Below are 16,153 nucleotides of genomic sequence, written 5' to 3' on the forward strand. Positions count from 1 at the left end.
GTACCTGCACTGGGAACGCGTGGACGCTGCTCTGGCATTTTACAGGGTGTCAATAACCCTATTGGACAGACCCAGGACGGCTCAAATGCTTCAGGGGACAAACCCAGAGCTGCAGGCTCAATGGGTCGGGATGCCGTAAGGTCCCCCGTGCCTGACTGTGGCCAAGCACCAGGACCTGCTGTCTCCATGACTGGCTGCTCAGGAGCTGCATCAGGGTTGAAGACCAGTCTCCTGGGCCAACAAGGGGCTAGTAAGACGCTGACCACATTTCCACTTCTTAAACATTTGGGCGGCTTGAGCTACCTCTAGGCACAACCTGCAGAAGCTTAGTTAAAAGGTCAAGTGTAGATTTGCCCTAGTATGTCCTCCAGCTATAAAGAATTGTAGTCATGCAGATATATTTTGACTGAGTTCGTTCCCCGTCTGCAGTCTCAGTGGGAGGTCCTGTTAGGAGGTCCTCATTTCTGTAAGTACATACTCACAGGGAACCGGTTTATCTCACTTGATAAAGTCGAATCACATTTTGTGAATAATTATTTAACAGAAATATAAAACATCTGAAAATGTAGTAAGTCAGTGAATATTGCCAAAATCTACAAGAGTTTTGAAAAACAACCTGCTTAGAGTTTACTTAATGCACAGTACATGTGCACTCTAGAAACTTCAAGGACCTTGTACAACAGACCGCCCTAAAATGCCATCTTTTGGCAAACCATTGAGTAAGGATCCTCACCCAGCACATGCACCCGGGCCTGCCCATCTATCCTGCCGGCAGGGGTGCCACTGGAGCACTGGTAGATGGTCCCGTCATACACCTCCACTTTATGGATGCAGAGGGTCCCATTCGGAAAGATCTTGAAACGACCATCCTAAAACAAGACAGAGTGGATAAGGATTCAGGTAACACAATAAAGGCATATCATCATAAATTGTCAGAACAAACAGCAGCAGCAAACAGCAAATATAATCACTGATCCATGCGTAGTTTAAAAACCCATCTCTTTTTTGCTGCGACTAACACTTCAACTATGGTACAACACATGTACTAAATCAAATGAGTATCTATGTTAACACCAAGGACAATTGATTTTTTATTACCATGTCCTCTTGTGTCCCAAAGAACACCACCACTGACATTTCCAAAGCAGCTAATGTCTTCAGGCTTAATAGCTTTTATACTGTATAAATGCATATTAACCTATTTAAATTAGCTTACCTACACTAAATCCAAATTTCTAGAAAAATAAAATGACCATATTCATTTGTATACTAATTAAACAATGCGGTGTTAACATGGACATGTGTTCACTGTAAAAGGTTTCACCATCTACTTTGTTCTAGGATATAACAGTCCTGGCCCTCAGCTCAGAAGTGCTCTACATTCACTACAGCAGTTGAGTTCTCAATCAGCCCCTTACGTCAGAGATATCGATGCTGTTGCGGTACCAGGTCACTTGTGGGTCTGGAGTGGCTTTGGCCTGACAGTGAAGGAATCCTGGCTTACCCTCCTCCAACTGACTGTCCGTGGGCTTTGTTACCCACTCTGGTTTGGCTGCGAGTCAATAACAAGAAAGGAAAATGAAACTTAATGTCAAAAAAATGCTTTTATTACATAGAAAGATGGTTATAAAGTCAAAAATGGGGGTGGAGTAATTGTATTGGTAAAAAGAGCAGAAAAATGTAACTGTTGAAAAAGGACCTGCAGTGGAGAAAATACTCACTCGCCACAGTGATGGTCATCTCCTGTTTCTTCAGGCCAGCTTTGTTCTCGGCGAGGCAGGTGTATGTCCCTGAGTCTCCTCCTTCTATGGGGCTGAAGATGAGTTCCTTGCCCTCACTGTAGACTCGCCCGCTGGAGGGGATCCTGATGCCCTCCCTCTCCCACCACACAGTCGGCTCTGGGTGTCCCTGGGGCGGGCGGCAGTACACACGCTGCATGGTGTCCGCAGTGAAGACCTCCGGTTTCATCGGCATCATGTCCTCAATGTCTGGGGCAAGAACAACAAGGCAGGCTCATTAGAACTTCTACTGCATTGCCTTCTACATGTCCTACAAGGACCACAATATTTTGCAAACAGAATTTTACATATATTAGCAACCTATGTTATATCAGAGTGCTGGAATAGAATGCAAACTTTAAATAATGCAGTATAGTTCATATTGTTTATTACTATAGGTTTGTTTTCATTTTACTGTAGATCTATTGAGTGCTCCAAAACATCAGCTACCAATCAACCTCATAGATTTATGGAAATATATATATATTATATATATATATATATATATATATATATATATATATATATATATATATATTTATTTACCTGCCAGATTCCTTCACTAATGTTGTTTCTATAATATAAATCAAGGTTATTTTATGAACCAATAACCATTGTCCTTTCAAAAGGCTAGGTTATCCTTTTCTAAAAAAGTATATTACATTGGAATATATTCAAATACAAAGCTTCTTAAAACCTGATTGTGTACTTGTCCGTTAATAAAAGCTCAATTAAAGTTGTTTTTAAAGATTAAAATTAAAAATATTAATGACTTAACAGCTTGTAATCATTTCTGAATCTCTCCAACAACCCAGTTTTAAACTGCGAATTAAGCAATTAATTAGGGCTGTGATTCGGTAGGTTAACACTGATAACATATAACCTGCAGATCCCTGGTTTAAATCCCATTCCAGACGAAACGCTACATATTAACAATGAAGCAGGACTTGATCATAATGGTTGTTCTAGTAAACTTAATATTGGTAATCAATTGAGTCACTCCCAAGCACAAATAGCTGTGACTGAGAATTGCTTTCATTTGCACAAAGGCATGCAATAATACGACAAAAGCAGGGAGTGAATCAAGTCTATCAATGCCCCAGGTGGGAAAAAAAAAGAAATTTGCATAACCACACACGAAGCAGCAACAGAATGTGTTATAAACCTTAGCTTTTTTTTGGTTGTTTATAATACTTTTTTAAAACATCTCTTGCAGCAAACACTTGGTGTTGTTTAGAATGTGTTTGCTTGAATTAATTTTTCTGTTCACTTCATACTGCACCTGCTATTCTCAGTGTTGCGGTCACCTCTGCAGAATTGCCTTTTGGTCCCTTCGCCACACACTTGTAAACCCCAGTGTTGCGAGTCTTCACCTGGGTGATCTGCAGGGAGCCATTGTTGAACAAAACCACCCTAGAAAACACACAAAACAAAAAAGCATGCATTAGAAACGCTGTTCCTTTGCTGGACTGGACCAAATGTAGAACAAGGTAGCAACGTCTGACCTTTTTCATTAACTGAATATCAACTTTCAAAAATGTACATCTCTTTGCTGCAGTGTCTCAAAACTGTGAGTGATCAGTTAACACTGGGTGTGCCCTCCATTGGTAGACAGCACAGTGATATTTCATGTTTAGTTTTATGGTATGTCTAAATGTAATCTTATGCCCCCCCCCCCCCCGTACAGTTTATGTACAGAATGTTATTCTGCAGATTACTAAACGAAATAGCTACAAATTACCAGTAAAACTGTAGTCAAAATACAGCTAGATTAATATAAGATAAAGTAGGTAAATCCATAATTACTGTCTGTACCCAAGTTTTTACCAAGCACAATTTGACTAACTGTTCTAGACAGTTCCAATCTGAAAAAATAAAATTAAAATGGGAAGAGATATGCATATTATATATTTAACTGGTTTCCTTGTCTGCTCTCTTGAGTGAAGTTATCTTTTATACCGCGAGAGTGATCTGCGGTTTTGAGTGGAGTTAAGGCCCCTATTCACCACGGAGGAGGACTCAAGTCTGTTACCTGTTATCCAGCTGTTCTTCAGCTGGATAAACAGGTTCTACCAAATAAACTTAGTAAGGGTTTAAGGGCATAGTTGGACAATACCTGGACTAACTAAAATGCAGGAGGGATCTCATGGTCATGGGCAAGCACTACTTATGACAGCAAAAATAAAACAATTGCATGTTCACTTATTCAGTCAATCTAAAATGTGAAGTCCCCTACCACCACCACCAAACAAAACCAATATTGAACATACTTGGGTGGCCAACTTAAAACCACATACTGGTTAGCATGAATGATCAAAGAACCACGATACATACCAGTAGCAGCTGTTTGAATACACAAGAAAGGGGTTTTCAGCTGCCGTTCCATGTGTTCAAACTTACTATGACATTTCAATAGTTGCCAATTTATTTATTTTTTTTCTTCATTTTTTTTCTCCCAATTTGGAATAGTCAGTAATTTTTAGGCTCAGCTCACCGCTACCACCCCTGCGCTGACTCAGGAGCGTTGAAGATGAACACACACTGTCCTCCAAAGAGTGCGCTGTCAGCCGACCGTTTCTTTTCACACTGCAGGCCCACTATACAGTCACCTCAAAGCTACAGCGTCAGAGGACAACACAGCTCTGGGCAGCTTACAGGCAAGCCTGCAGGCGCATGGCCAGACTACAGGGGTTGCTGGTGCGCGGTGAGCCTAGGACATCCTGCCCGAGCTAACCCCCCCTCCCCCTCCCCCTCCCCCTCCCCCTCCCCTGGGAACTCCCGTCCACGGTAGGCAGTGGAATAGCCTGGATTCGAACCGGCAACATCCAGGCTATTAGGCGCATCCTGCACTCCACGCGGAGCGCTTTTACTGGATGTGCCACTCGGGAGACCCTTAACATTTCAATAGGTTTAAAACAGGAGGCCAATTAAATGCACTAGCATAGCCACTACATACTGGTCTCCCAATAAGCAAGCAGCTCGATGTGATTAAGCAGAGATGATTTGATTGGTCCAGTTGATTGCACTGGCATGTTTGAGGTTGCTCTATATGACTGAGCAGGTATGAATAAAATATAATAAAAAAGAACCAAGGCGGAGCACTTGCAAACCTTTCAGTAACCCCCTAGGGGGTCCCAACACCCAGTTGAAGATCCCCCGCTTTAAAGTATTTAAAAATGCCACTTGTTCCAAAGTTTAAATGAGGTCTGTCACTAGGCAATTAAAAGCACAAGAGGTAGATTACCAGACCCCACCCAAAAAGTTAAACAAGCCCCATTGAAACCTGTCTTTTCCCTGTCTCTGGCACACCAAAAAGCACTCCAGAACTTAAACAATCCTGCGCGGTAATAGCAGAGACATTTTCCCTTTACACTCGACCCATTAACCATACTGACATGTCAGTAACACGTTTCGGGACACTGCCAAACTGCCTCACACACACAAAACTCTTTCCAAACTATCACCCCCAAAGAAAATACACACTGCTCTTAAATGCAGAGGAAATGCAAACAAAATCCAGACTGCTATTATAATAAAATCTGAAAACTTGCCTATTAAAAGTAAATCTGTCGAGCTAAAAGAGCTTGGTTTCATCTGCAAAAAGGCTGTATTTATTACAGTATTATTATTAAAACAGCAGAGAGATGGCAGTTTATAGTTCATAATTAGGGCTTCTGTTTTTCGGGTTTTATTAATTGTATTTTTCAGTGCTTATTTTTAGCTATTTTCGAGTTTTATGTAAATCGTTTTTTTTCGGGGCTTTCGTTTTTGATATACTGAATGAAATTAGTGTTTTCGGTTACTTTCCAAAATGCTTGAGTGTTTTTTTCGCGTGTGTGTGTGTGTCAAAATATGTATAGTAACTCGACAGTACTTGCACACTTAAATTGTACCTTCTTTCCTTTGTTGTCTTCCACAGCAAAATCCCTATGGTCACGGGCACATTCTTCTGAGGTTTTTGTGTGTACGCATTTTTGTACATTGCCACAATTATGTTTTAAATCCTCCGTGTCTTAACTGTAAAACAGCTTTAAATCCTGCTAACAAGCCTCCATCCAGAAGCCCTATTCATAATCAACATACATCTATGTCAATCGATCTATCTATGAATACAAACACACACACACACACAAAAGCACAGTGACTGCCCAGTGACATACCTAAACAAGTTCCTAAGGGAGTTCGGAAACCTAGGACTGGGTGCCAGAATTTGAGAGTTTCTAAATCTGTACTGCTTATGACTGCTACGCAGGTAGAACACATTTTTGGCTACCCTTTAGTTCCTCCTACAGACAAGTTTCTGTTGTGTCTCTTGGGTTTTTACTGCATCAAGAAAGTTGAGGGATGCAAGTCTCCCACCATTAACTTCTAGCATTTGGAACATTATTCTGTTTCCAAGAGTAAATCTGTTTGAACTGCATAACTCATACACAAGTGTGAGGGTGTGGTTTTTCTGCACAGTGCTCAAGGCTTAGATGTGCTCAATCACAGCCTGTGTCACAAGATGATAAACGAGTGAAACACCTTGCCAAGTTAGATTAAGTTAATCACAAGTACAATCAGTACAGAATCCTTATCACAATTTCAAAAATTGCATTTATTTACATGGATTCTAACCACATGTTAGTTTGTTTGGTCTTGGGTGGGATAAGGTTATATAAGGTGGATAGAAAAGACACAGTGAGTGAGCAACTGTGGAATCTTTAGACTTGGGGACAGAAATGGGGAAGATTAAACATCTTCCATACCGTGTCTTGTTTGCGATAAGTTCACCTTCGAAGAACCACTCTTGCACAGGCGGTGGCTGGGCCGTGAACTGGCAGTGAAACATTGCCTCCTCGTTCCTGTTCACTACCTGGTCCCGAGGAATGATCAGCGGCTGAGGGTAACTTTCATCTGGGGAGGGAAAAACACCACCATGCAATTAACATTTATACAGTGCAAGCCTCTCAAGGTTTGGTATATAGAAAAACTGAACAAACATTGCTGAAATTACCATGTTCACATTCATTCATATAACTGAATTTATAAATGGCTATGAAAAATATAAACAGAGGGGCTCCTGAGTGGCGCATCCAGTAAAAGGCGTTTTCCCTGAGTCGCCAGGGGGTTGCAGCGGTGAACCGGGATAAAAACTATAATTGGGCATTCCAAAGTTGGGAGAAAACCAGGATAAAAACCATTGGCGATGACTAAATTATTTATATTATATATATATATATATATATATATATATATTATATATATATATATATATAAAAATAATACAGCTCTGGAAAAAATTAAGAGACCACTGCAAAATTATCAGTTTCTCTGGTTTTACTATTTATAGGTATGTGTTTGGGTAAAATGAACATTTTTGTTTTATTCTATAAACTACTGACAACATTTCTCCCAAATTCCAAATAAAAATATTGTCATTTAGAGCATTTATTTGCAGAAAATGACAACTGGTCAAAATAATAAAAAAGATGCAGTGTTGTCAGACCTCGAATAATGCAAAGAAAATAAGTTCATATTCATTTTTAAACACAATACTAATGTTTTAACTTAGGAAGAGTTCAGAAATCAGTATTTGGTGGAATAACCCTGATTTTCAAGCACAGCTTTCATGCGTCTTGGCATGCTCTCCACCAGTCTTTCACATTGATGTTGGGTGACTTCATGCCACTCCTGGCGCAAAAATTCAAGCAGCTCGGCTTTGTTTGATGGCTTGTGACCATCCATCTTCCTCTTGATCACATTCCAGAGGTTTTCAATGGGGTTCAGGTCTGGAGATTGGGCTGGCCATGACAGGGTCTTGATCTGGTGGTCCTCCATCCACACCTTGATTGACCTGGCTGTGTGGCATGGAGCATTGTCCTGCAGGAAAACCCAATCCTCAGAGTTGGGGAACATTGTCAGAGCAGAAGGAAGCAAGTTTTCTTCCAGGACAACCTTGTACTTGGCTTGATTCATGCGTCCTTCACAAAGACAAATCTGCCCAATTTCAGCCTTGCTGAAGCACCCCCAGATGAGTCCAATTTTCAGCTTTGTCCAACACCTGGTCGTCTAATGGTTAGATGGAGACCTGGAGAGGCCTACAAGCCACAGTGTCTCGCACCCACTGTGAAATGTGGTGGAGGATCAGTGATGATCTGGGGGTGCTTCAGCAAGGCTGGAATCTGGCAGCTTTGTCATGAATCAAGCCAAGTACAAGGTTGTCCTGGAAGAAAAAACTTGCTTCCCTCTGCTCTGACAATGTTCCCCAACTCTGAGGATTGGTTTTTCCAGCAAGACAATGCTCCATGCCACACAGCCAGGTCAATCAAGGTGTGGATGGAAGACCACCAGATCAAGACCCTGTCATGGCCAGCCCAATCTCCAGACCTGAACCCCATTGAAAACCTCTGGAATGTGATCAAGAGGAAGATGGATGGTCACAAGCCATCAAACAAAGCCGAGCTGCTTGAAGTTTTGCGCCAGGAGTGGCATAAAGTCACCCAACATCAATGTGAAAGACTGGTGGAGAGCATGCCAAGGCGCATGAAAGCTGTGCTTGAAAATCAGGGTTATTCCACCAAATATTGATTTCTGAACTCTTCCTAAGTTAAAACATTAGTATTGTGTTGTTTAAAAATGAATCTGAACTTATTTTCTTTGCATTATTCGAGGTCTGACAACACTGCATCTTTTTTGTTATTTTGACCAGTTGTCATTTTCTGCAAATAAATGCTCTAAAATGACAATATTTTTATTTGGAATTTGGGAGAAATGTTGTCAGTAGTTTATAGAATAAAACAAAAATGTTCATTTTACCCAAACACATACCTATAAATAGTAAAACCAGAGAAACTGATACTTTTGCAGTGGTCTCAATTTTTTCCAGAGCTGTGTATAATATATATATATATATATATATATATATATATATATATATATATATATATATATATATATATATATATATATATATATATATATATATATATATATAACACAGAAAAGTAGACCAATGCATAAATAAGGTCCGAAATAAAGTCGCACACATTCACTTGTACAGAAACTGCTTCTCACCTTTCTTTAAAAAAGGTATTTGATGGGGGTAGCAGCTTTATTTTACTCCAGATATTATACTACTACAACATGGAAGCAATTATGCTTTTGTTTCTCACTAAAGCAAAATGAAAGAATATATTCGATTACATTTTGAAAGCATATACAAAGTATGCCCCACACCAATAAACAGTGCAAAGCCAGAAAAAACTGGGACAAACATCTGAAGTGACTCTGCATCAAATGTGCCTTTGGGATCTAGTTCCTCAGTCTTTAAGCATAAAGTCATAACTTGAGGGAACTAGTTTATAAAATTAGAGAAAAGTCTTCTGGAAAAACGTTAATCTCTGGCAAATTTATGTAGCAGGAACCAGGACGAGCGAGGCAATAATATACCTCTATCCCCTCGGTGGCTGATGTTTTAAACATTACTGTAAAAAGACATCCACAGTAACATTAAGAGCAGCACACTCAACCTTGGTTATTACAGTTCATCAATTACCAACCTACCGATTTCTCACTCCCTCCATCTGAGTTCTTTCTAAGAAGCCGAATAAATAGTTAAAGCCCATCAGCAAAACACACAAATCCACAGCAGCACATTTTACTGCTGGCACTTAACGAATGCCCATTTAAACAATTATAAAAATCAGCAGTGGTTAAAAGGTGAATGACCAGTCACACGTGCATAACTTAATTCCTCCTCAATCTCTGTGCTGTGTCATGATACTATGGGCAGCAGTATGCTCAGACCTGTCCTTCATGGAAACAGGTTGTATTACACAAGTAAGGTATGATATTTAACATAGCTTAAAGCAACCAAAAAAAAAACAAATTTATGGGAATAATGATACATGTAAAAAATATAAAATGTATGTGTGTAACAGTTAAAAGCAAAGAATATAGAAGCCTAGAGTGGGGGGGTGCGCATGGGACCATTTGACAATTTTTCCAAGTGAGCTTCCTTTCAATCCCCCATGTGGCTGTCACTGGAGTAGTTGTTAACTGGGGGCAGTGCAGAGTTACCCAACATTTGCCTTAACCTCCAGTCCCTATACATTATTATACAACAATGATCTTAATGGGGGGTTCTGACAGAGGCTGGGATTAATCAAGCAAAGCAGATTAGTGAAATACAAACAAGCAAACAATGTCAGAAAGAATGAAGTTTCTAAAAACAGGGGAGGTAGTGAATGTCTCTACAGTACTCCGAATGTCTGTGGTAAGCTGTAAAGAATGTGGATTAGCACTTCAGACCGCCTCTGTAATTATTTATTTTATATTTTGAATTCATTCCCTAGTTAAAGGGGCGGGGAGAAAATAACTAAATTAGCCACTCCTCCTGGTGCGCCTAATTAGGCATGATTCCAGTGGAAAGTGGAATACAATATTACCCCAGGGTTCTGGTTGCAAAGTGCTACAGCAAAGCAACCCTGAGAACTCAGTCTCATTGCAGTTTAAATAATGCCACGAAGGAAACATGCAGTTATATGCCAAGTAGCTTGACCACCTTTTACTTGATTACTGCTCTGCATTTCAGGGTGAAATGTATTCATGCACGTACGGTACATGGGAGTAAGCACATTTTGTTCTGTGAACTAAAGCAAGCTCCCATGTCCCTTTCAATACAAGGTAAGATAATACTCCGGCTGCACTTGAATACCCTATTTTAGAAGAAGTAATTAAAAAAAAAAAAAAGAAAGAATGCCTATACACATATCTTGTGTAAGGCAAGGAAACACACCTGGCAAACACAACAGACTACTTACAATATCACCATGATCTCTGCATGGACATGATGAGTTGTGTAAAATCTGTGCAGTTTTTACACTCCTTTTACTTTCATCTATCTATTTAAAGGAATTCTCTGTTTCATTTTACATGGGGCAGATGTTCCCTTAATCCCTTAAAATCAGCACTCTTCATGCTGTTCAAATGAGATCTGAGCACATAAGCAATGGCTTCCTAATATAACAAAAGCTAAAAAACTGTCAAAGATTTTTAAAAGTAATAAAGATAATAGATAATTGGGTTAACTGAAGGAGAAAGACTGGCATTATGGAGATCTCATACAGTACCTGATTGTGTTTTAATTAAATTCCTTCTAGATGGGCAGTACAAATGTATATTTACAGTAGTGTGAAAAAAAATCTAAAAACACAGTATCAGACATTATTATCAGACTATTGTATAACCTGGCAGGTGGAACTTGCATGGCGAATCACTACACACCTATAATGCTGAGTGTAAAGTTGTCGCTGCTGCAGATCTGGCCCACTGCGTTCTTTGCACAGCAGTAATAAACCCCATTGTCATCAGGACTGGCACTCTTCAGGGTCAACGTCCGCTCCTTGTTGTTGATTTGATGGATTTTATCAGTCAACTTTGAGCCATCTTTAAACCACTGGCACGTCGGACTGAAAAACACAAAGAGAGAAGTATTTTGAGTTTTAGGCTGTAAAAACCTGTCTTGATATTTAATTGGGGGAGGGAATATTTACAGTACATGGGAAGTATGAATAAAATTCTAAAATAAAACCAGAAAAAGGTCAAAAGAAGAGATAAAGTATCAGTCGGCCTCACCGCGGGTGCCCGTCTATGTTGCAGCGCAGCGTGACTGGAGACGAGCTCTGGATTTCAGACACAGTGGGCGGCTCCTTCAGGGTGACAACTCCAGTTTCCAACCCTGCAGAGAAATAAGATGAAAAAAAAAATGAATCCTTGCAGGCTTGCATACAACTTGGGTACATTCAGCACTTCTCCAGATGGGCTTGCAGAAAGCCTGTTAACCGTGCTGTTGCAGTCTAACCCAGAATAACTTAACCATAAATAACTAAAACCAGGACGGATTACATGACAGGAGAGCTTTAAACAAAATGCAGCAGAACTGTGTAATCTGCTTTGCCAGCCAACAAAAAAAAAACAAAAAAAAAACAACCCCAGATATACACTTTACAGGTTGACCTCCAGCTAATGGAGTTGCCATTCATGCTTAAAGAAATTCTTATATATAAAAAAAAAAAAAAGAAATCAGGACTTTGACAATCAGAAATATGTCTTCATATATGCAGTAATAGAGGGGTATCATGGAAAAACTTGACAATCCCACAGTTTATTTACAGTAGACAGCCACAGCCTACCCTATTACCAACCAATTACAATTTCTGGAAAACTGATTTTTTTTTTGTTTGTTTTCAAACATATTTTTCAGATGTTCCTGAAACATTCTACATTCTTACAGTAGGTGGTAATAATATTAATATAAATTGGAGTATTTTGCATTGAAAACATAGCAGTGTGTCCAATACCTTTGGGTATGTAAGCATATGTAGAGAATCATATGTATAATAGTGGGGCAATGATGCGCAAATTGGTCAGTTTCCAAGATTACTTTAAACTGAATACAGGGAGTACTGTATCTATTCACTAGACACTTGTACCACAGTTTATCAGCTCCAAAAATGTTCTAATAGACTAAAATGGATGAGGAGAAACCCTCTCATATACATACTATTTGTAAAATATCCCTAATTTGAGGCTGCAATTTAATTTTGTAAAAACCCTGAAAACTGATATTACTATAAATTTAAAAAACACACAAGGGACCACTCTCGTTAAAAGAAAAAAAATTACTAGCCACTTAATTTTCTCTTTGCCAAGAATGAATTAGTCACAAGTCTGTGTCAGTTAATTGCTTGTTTGTGAGGTTTTCCAGCACACAGTTATAAAAAGAAAGAGGACTATCAAAACTAATCTGCAAGATTAGACAGAACACCACAGCACCTACTGCAGCAGGCAGATTAAATTTACTCCTGGGCAAAATCTATTCCTTTTTTTGTACAAATAAAAATCAAACCTCAAATGTACATTTTCTATATTATTTAATAGTTTAAACTAACATACATACTCTTTTAGCTTTTAGATAAATGGTGGTATATGCACTAGGGCACCAAAAGCTTTGAGAAAAGCAAATGATGATGTTTTTAACACTAAGCAGCAATCTCTGGTTTGTTATGACTAAATGATGCAAATTAGGGCTGTCTATAGCTTTCAGGGCATTCGAATGAGTTGGCTGAATAAATCAAAAGATCTTGCAGTCCAGCTCCTTTAGCTTGTTGGCAGTAATAGGTAAAGAAGGTATTTAGTGGAACAATACTGTTTATTTAAGAAACATCCTTCATAATTGTCTAAGTCAACAGAACACGTGCTGCTTTTATTATGAACCAAGTGACACCCGCTCCCCACTCCCTAGAAAAAGGCACATGTGCTTAACCCTTTCCCTGCTGTGCCAGAGGAACTCCTAGATGCAGACAAACACATTATGCAGACAAACATTTAAAATTAGCAGATAGTCTTTGAATGGAGGGTTGTAGGTGTAAATAAAAAAAAAAAAAAAAGTCATTGCAGACAGCTGTTTGGGGATGGAAAGGCTGCCTTCCGACTATATAAAAATCGACCAGTAAAGCTGCTATGCAAACATTAAATTATCAATTTAGTTAATACGCCATTTCATATTTATTTATGTATTTAATTATTCTAACCTTTAAGCTTTATCTTCAAAACACAGGGTAATTTATTGAACATTTATCATTTATGGTTGACTGCCAAACTCAACATAAATCTAACCACAGTGAACTTTCTGTGAACTGGAATCAGCTGAATTGTAAAAGTCAACATTAAAAACATGAAGTGGCGAGAGAGAGAGAGAGAGAGAGAGAGAGAGAGAGAGAGAGAGAGAGAGAGAGAGAGAGAGAGAGAGAGAGGAGAATTTCAGCGCAGGAATCGCACATTTTCCAAGTTGCTCCCGCATATCTTCAGCTTTCAGTGCGGAAAAATCCCGCAGAGACATTTTCAGACACCAAACTACTGTATTTTTCACCCAATTTAGAATGCCTGAAACGATACAACAATCTATAATGAAGTGGGTGTCAGTGACAAAAGCACTATGATCCGCATTCTGAGTAGTTCTGTTTAAAATAATTAAATAAATAAATCAAAGTAGTGCTGGATAGTTTAAGTGCCACGAGACTTTATTCTCTCGTACATGATTCTCGGCCACTATCTTTAAGGATTATAGAAACTCAGTACACTGCAGTAAGTATTAGTACATTTAAAACTCAGCACCATTCATTTTGGGGCGCCAGGGCACCGAAGGTTACGTACATATTACTCGGGCACCATAAAAGCAACCTTCCTAGTTCATAGCTTGTTTAAAAGTACAGACTCAGGGCTTTCCAATGACATATTCAGTGTGTGTATGCAGTACTCCGATCGCCTGAAGTTAAGCCTCTCACCATGTGACAGAGTTCACAGCTTAAGTTTCGTTTTGAGCCTATTGCTCCGTCATTGTAGCAGCTGGACTGGAGGACAGCGTGTGTTCATCTTCGCCCCTCCCGAGTCAGCGCAGGGGTGGTAGCAGTGAGCTGAGCCTAAAAAATAATTGGGCGTTTCAAATTGGGGAGAAAATAATAAAAAAAATAATTGGCAACGACTAAATTATTAAAAAAAAAAAAAATGTATTTAATTTATTTAACCAGTAAATTTACCCATTGAGACTGTGACCAAAATGTACTTGGGGCAATAATTTAGAAATTACAAATACAACCAACACAATAAAATGTGCGGTTCAAGCTTGATCGCAGCATACAGAGATCAGAAAACAGAATAAATAGGATATCTATTTTTAAATGTGATTGTGGACTGATTTTTTGAATTTTTTTTAAATAAAATTATAAATATGTAGCTACAGTACGCAGTTCTAGGAAATGAACTGTTCATTGTAAAGAGAACATAAAAAAAACCTGTCATCATATCCAAAAACTGTAAACTAACAAGAAAAAATTGTTAGGCTTTACATAGTACACGCAAAAAAAAACCAAAAAAAAAACCAGCAACGGAGCCTCTTTTGATTTGTGGGCTTGCAGCGATCCTGAATTTCTGTTGAAACTGGTGGGTTTAATTTGTTGTTGTATTGTTGTTGTCTGTAGCAGAAGTGAATGCATGTTCAGCACGCAGCAGACGAGATGTACTGTCAGCATGATTTTCAAAAGGGGCAAAATAAAAACTAGGTTGCAAAATGATTAATGTAACCACGTCACTTGATTTATATTTTAAAAGCATCAACAACAAGACTCATTTAATCTAAACCCCTTGAAAGCCATATACTTAGTGACCCAAATCAGCTTTTAGAAATCACTTTGCGACCTAGTTTTTATTTTGCCCCTTTTGTAAATCATGCTGTAAGTGTGGCACTGGAACTCACTTTAACAGTAGACAAGTAACCGTTTTTCTGTCCAATGAGCCGTCAGAACGTTTTAAATAAATAAACCTCCCACTCAGTTTTAGTGCTTTACTCTATTACGCGGTTCAGTGACTAACTTTCTGTTTAAATAACTGCATTCAGACACTCAATCCAATGTAGCGGCAGCAGGGATTGAAGTACGGTGTGCCGAAAGGCTCAAAACACAGCAGTGCGATTAATGTGTGTTAAAATAATTACTCTAAAAACATTTATGCATTAATCGTAGAAGTTAACTGCGATTGACAGCCCTAATTACAATATAGCTGTAACCAAACCTGATTATTTGGGAAAATGTATTTATTTATTTATTTTTTAAACATATTCTCATCTCTACCACATATAGTATGCCTGATCCTGTTGCAACTTACATAATATGAAAGGAAACGTTGTCGACTATATTTCATATAGGGTCAGGCATGCAGTACAAACTATCCAGTAGTTAAACATAGATAAATGAAAACAGTGAAAAACAGACAGAAATAGGGCTGAGTGCAGAGTTAAAATAAATAAATAATGGAGCGCTGGTTAAAAAGAAAAGCACCTTTTTCTTCTGCTCCAGCAAAAACTTCTCATCAGGCAATGGCAAAAGCAATGGAGAGTGCTCTGTCAAAGTGATGGACAGCTTTTAGGTCTCCTGAAAGCAGCTTATTTTAAAAGCAATGCCAGTGTGAATGATGATGCAGTAAAATATATACGGCTGCAGCATAGGGGGGGAAATCCCCCCAGCACACAAAAATGAAATTCAAGCCCTGATATATATACTTTTAAATCGAACATGGAGTTTGAACATAGACAATAGCTTTACCAAAGCAATTCTGCTGATCGAACTTGGTATACTATCTTGAGGCAGTAAAGGCAGTCATTCATACATAGTTCCAAAAGCTTTTTGCATCTGTATTAATAACCTAAATGCGTTTTTTTAACAAAGATAACAATCAAAATGTTGTTTGGAATCACTGGTATGACATTTGCCATATTATCCCTTCCCTGCCCAGTTGTGTTAAAGTACACAAAGAGAACTTCCTTGAAGGTCTACAGA

General features: G+C 38.8%; 1 protein-coding gene across 2 annotated transcripts in view; it reads right to left on the reverse strand.

Annotated features, from left to right (window-relative positions):
- LOC117403111 (inactive tyrosine-protein kinase 7-like) overlaps positions 1-16,153 on the reverse strand; it is a 98,015-nt gene that overhangs the window by 23,855 nt on the left and 58,007 nt on the right. For both annotated transcript variants that reach the window (XM_034005090.3, XM_034005089.3), the window contains 7 exons: positions 11,397-11,499; positions 11,046-11,230; positions 6,527-6,674; positions 3,061-3,191; positions 1,722-1,988; positions 1,419-1,552; positions 734-869 (listed from right to left, as the gene is read on the reverse strand). In XM_034005090.3, the coding sequence (XP_033860981.3) occupies positions 734-869; positions 1,419-1,552; positions 1,722-1,988; positions 3,061-3,191; positions 6,527-6,674; positions 11,046-11,230; positions 11,397-11,499 (1,104 nt within the window). The remainder of the gene's footprint in view (positions 1-733; positions 870-1,418; positions 1,553-1,721; positions 1,989-3,060; positions 3,192-6,526; positions 6,675-11,045; positions 11,231-11,396; positions 11,500-16,153) is intronic.

Source organism: Acipenser ruthenus, chromosome 5, assembly GCF_902713425.1.
Source record: "Acipenser ruthenus chromosome 5, fAciRut3.2 maternal haplotype, whole genome shotgun sequence".
Classification (NCBI taxonomy): Eukaryota; Metazoa; Chordata; class Actinopteri; order Acipenseriformes; family Acipenseridae; genus Acipenser; species Acipenser ruthenus.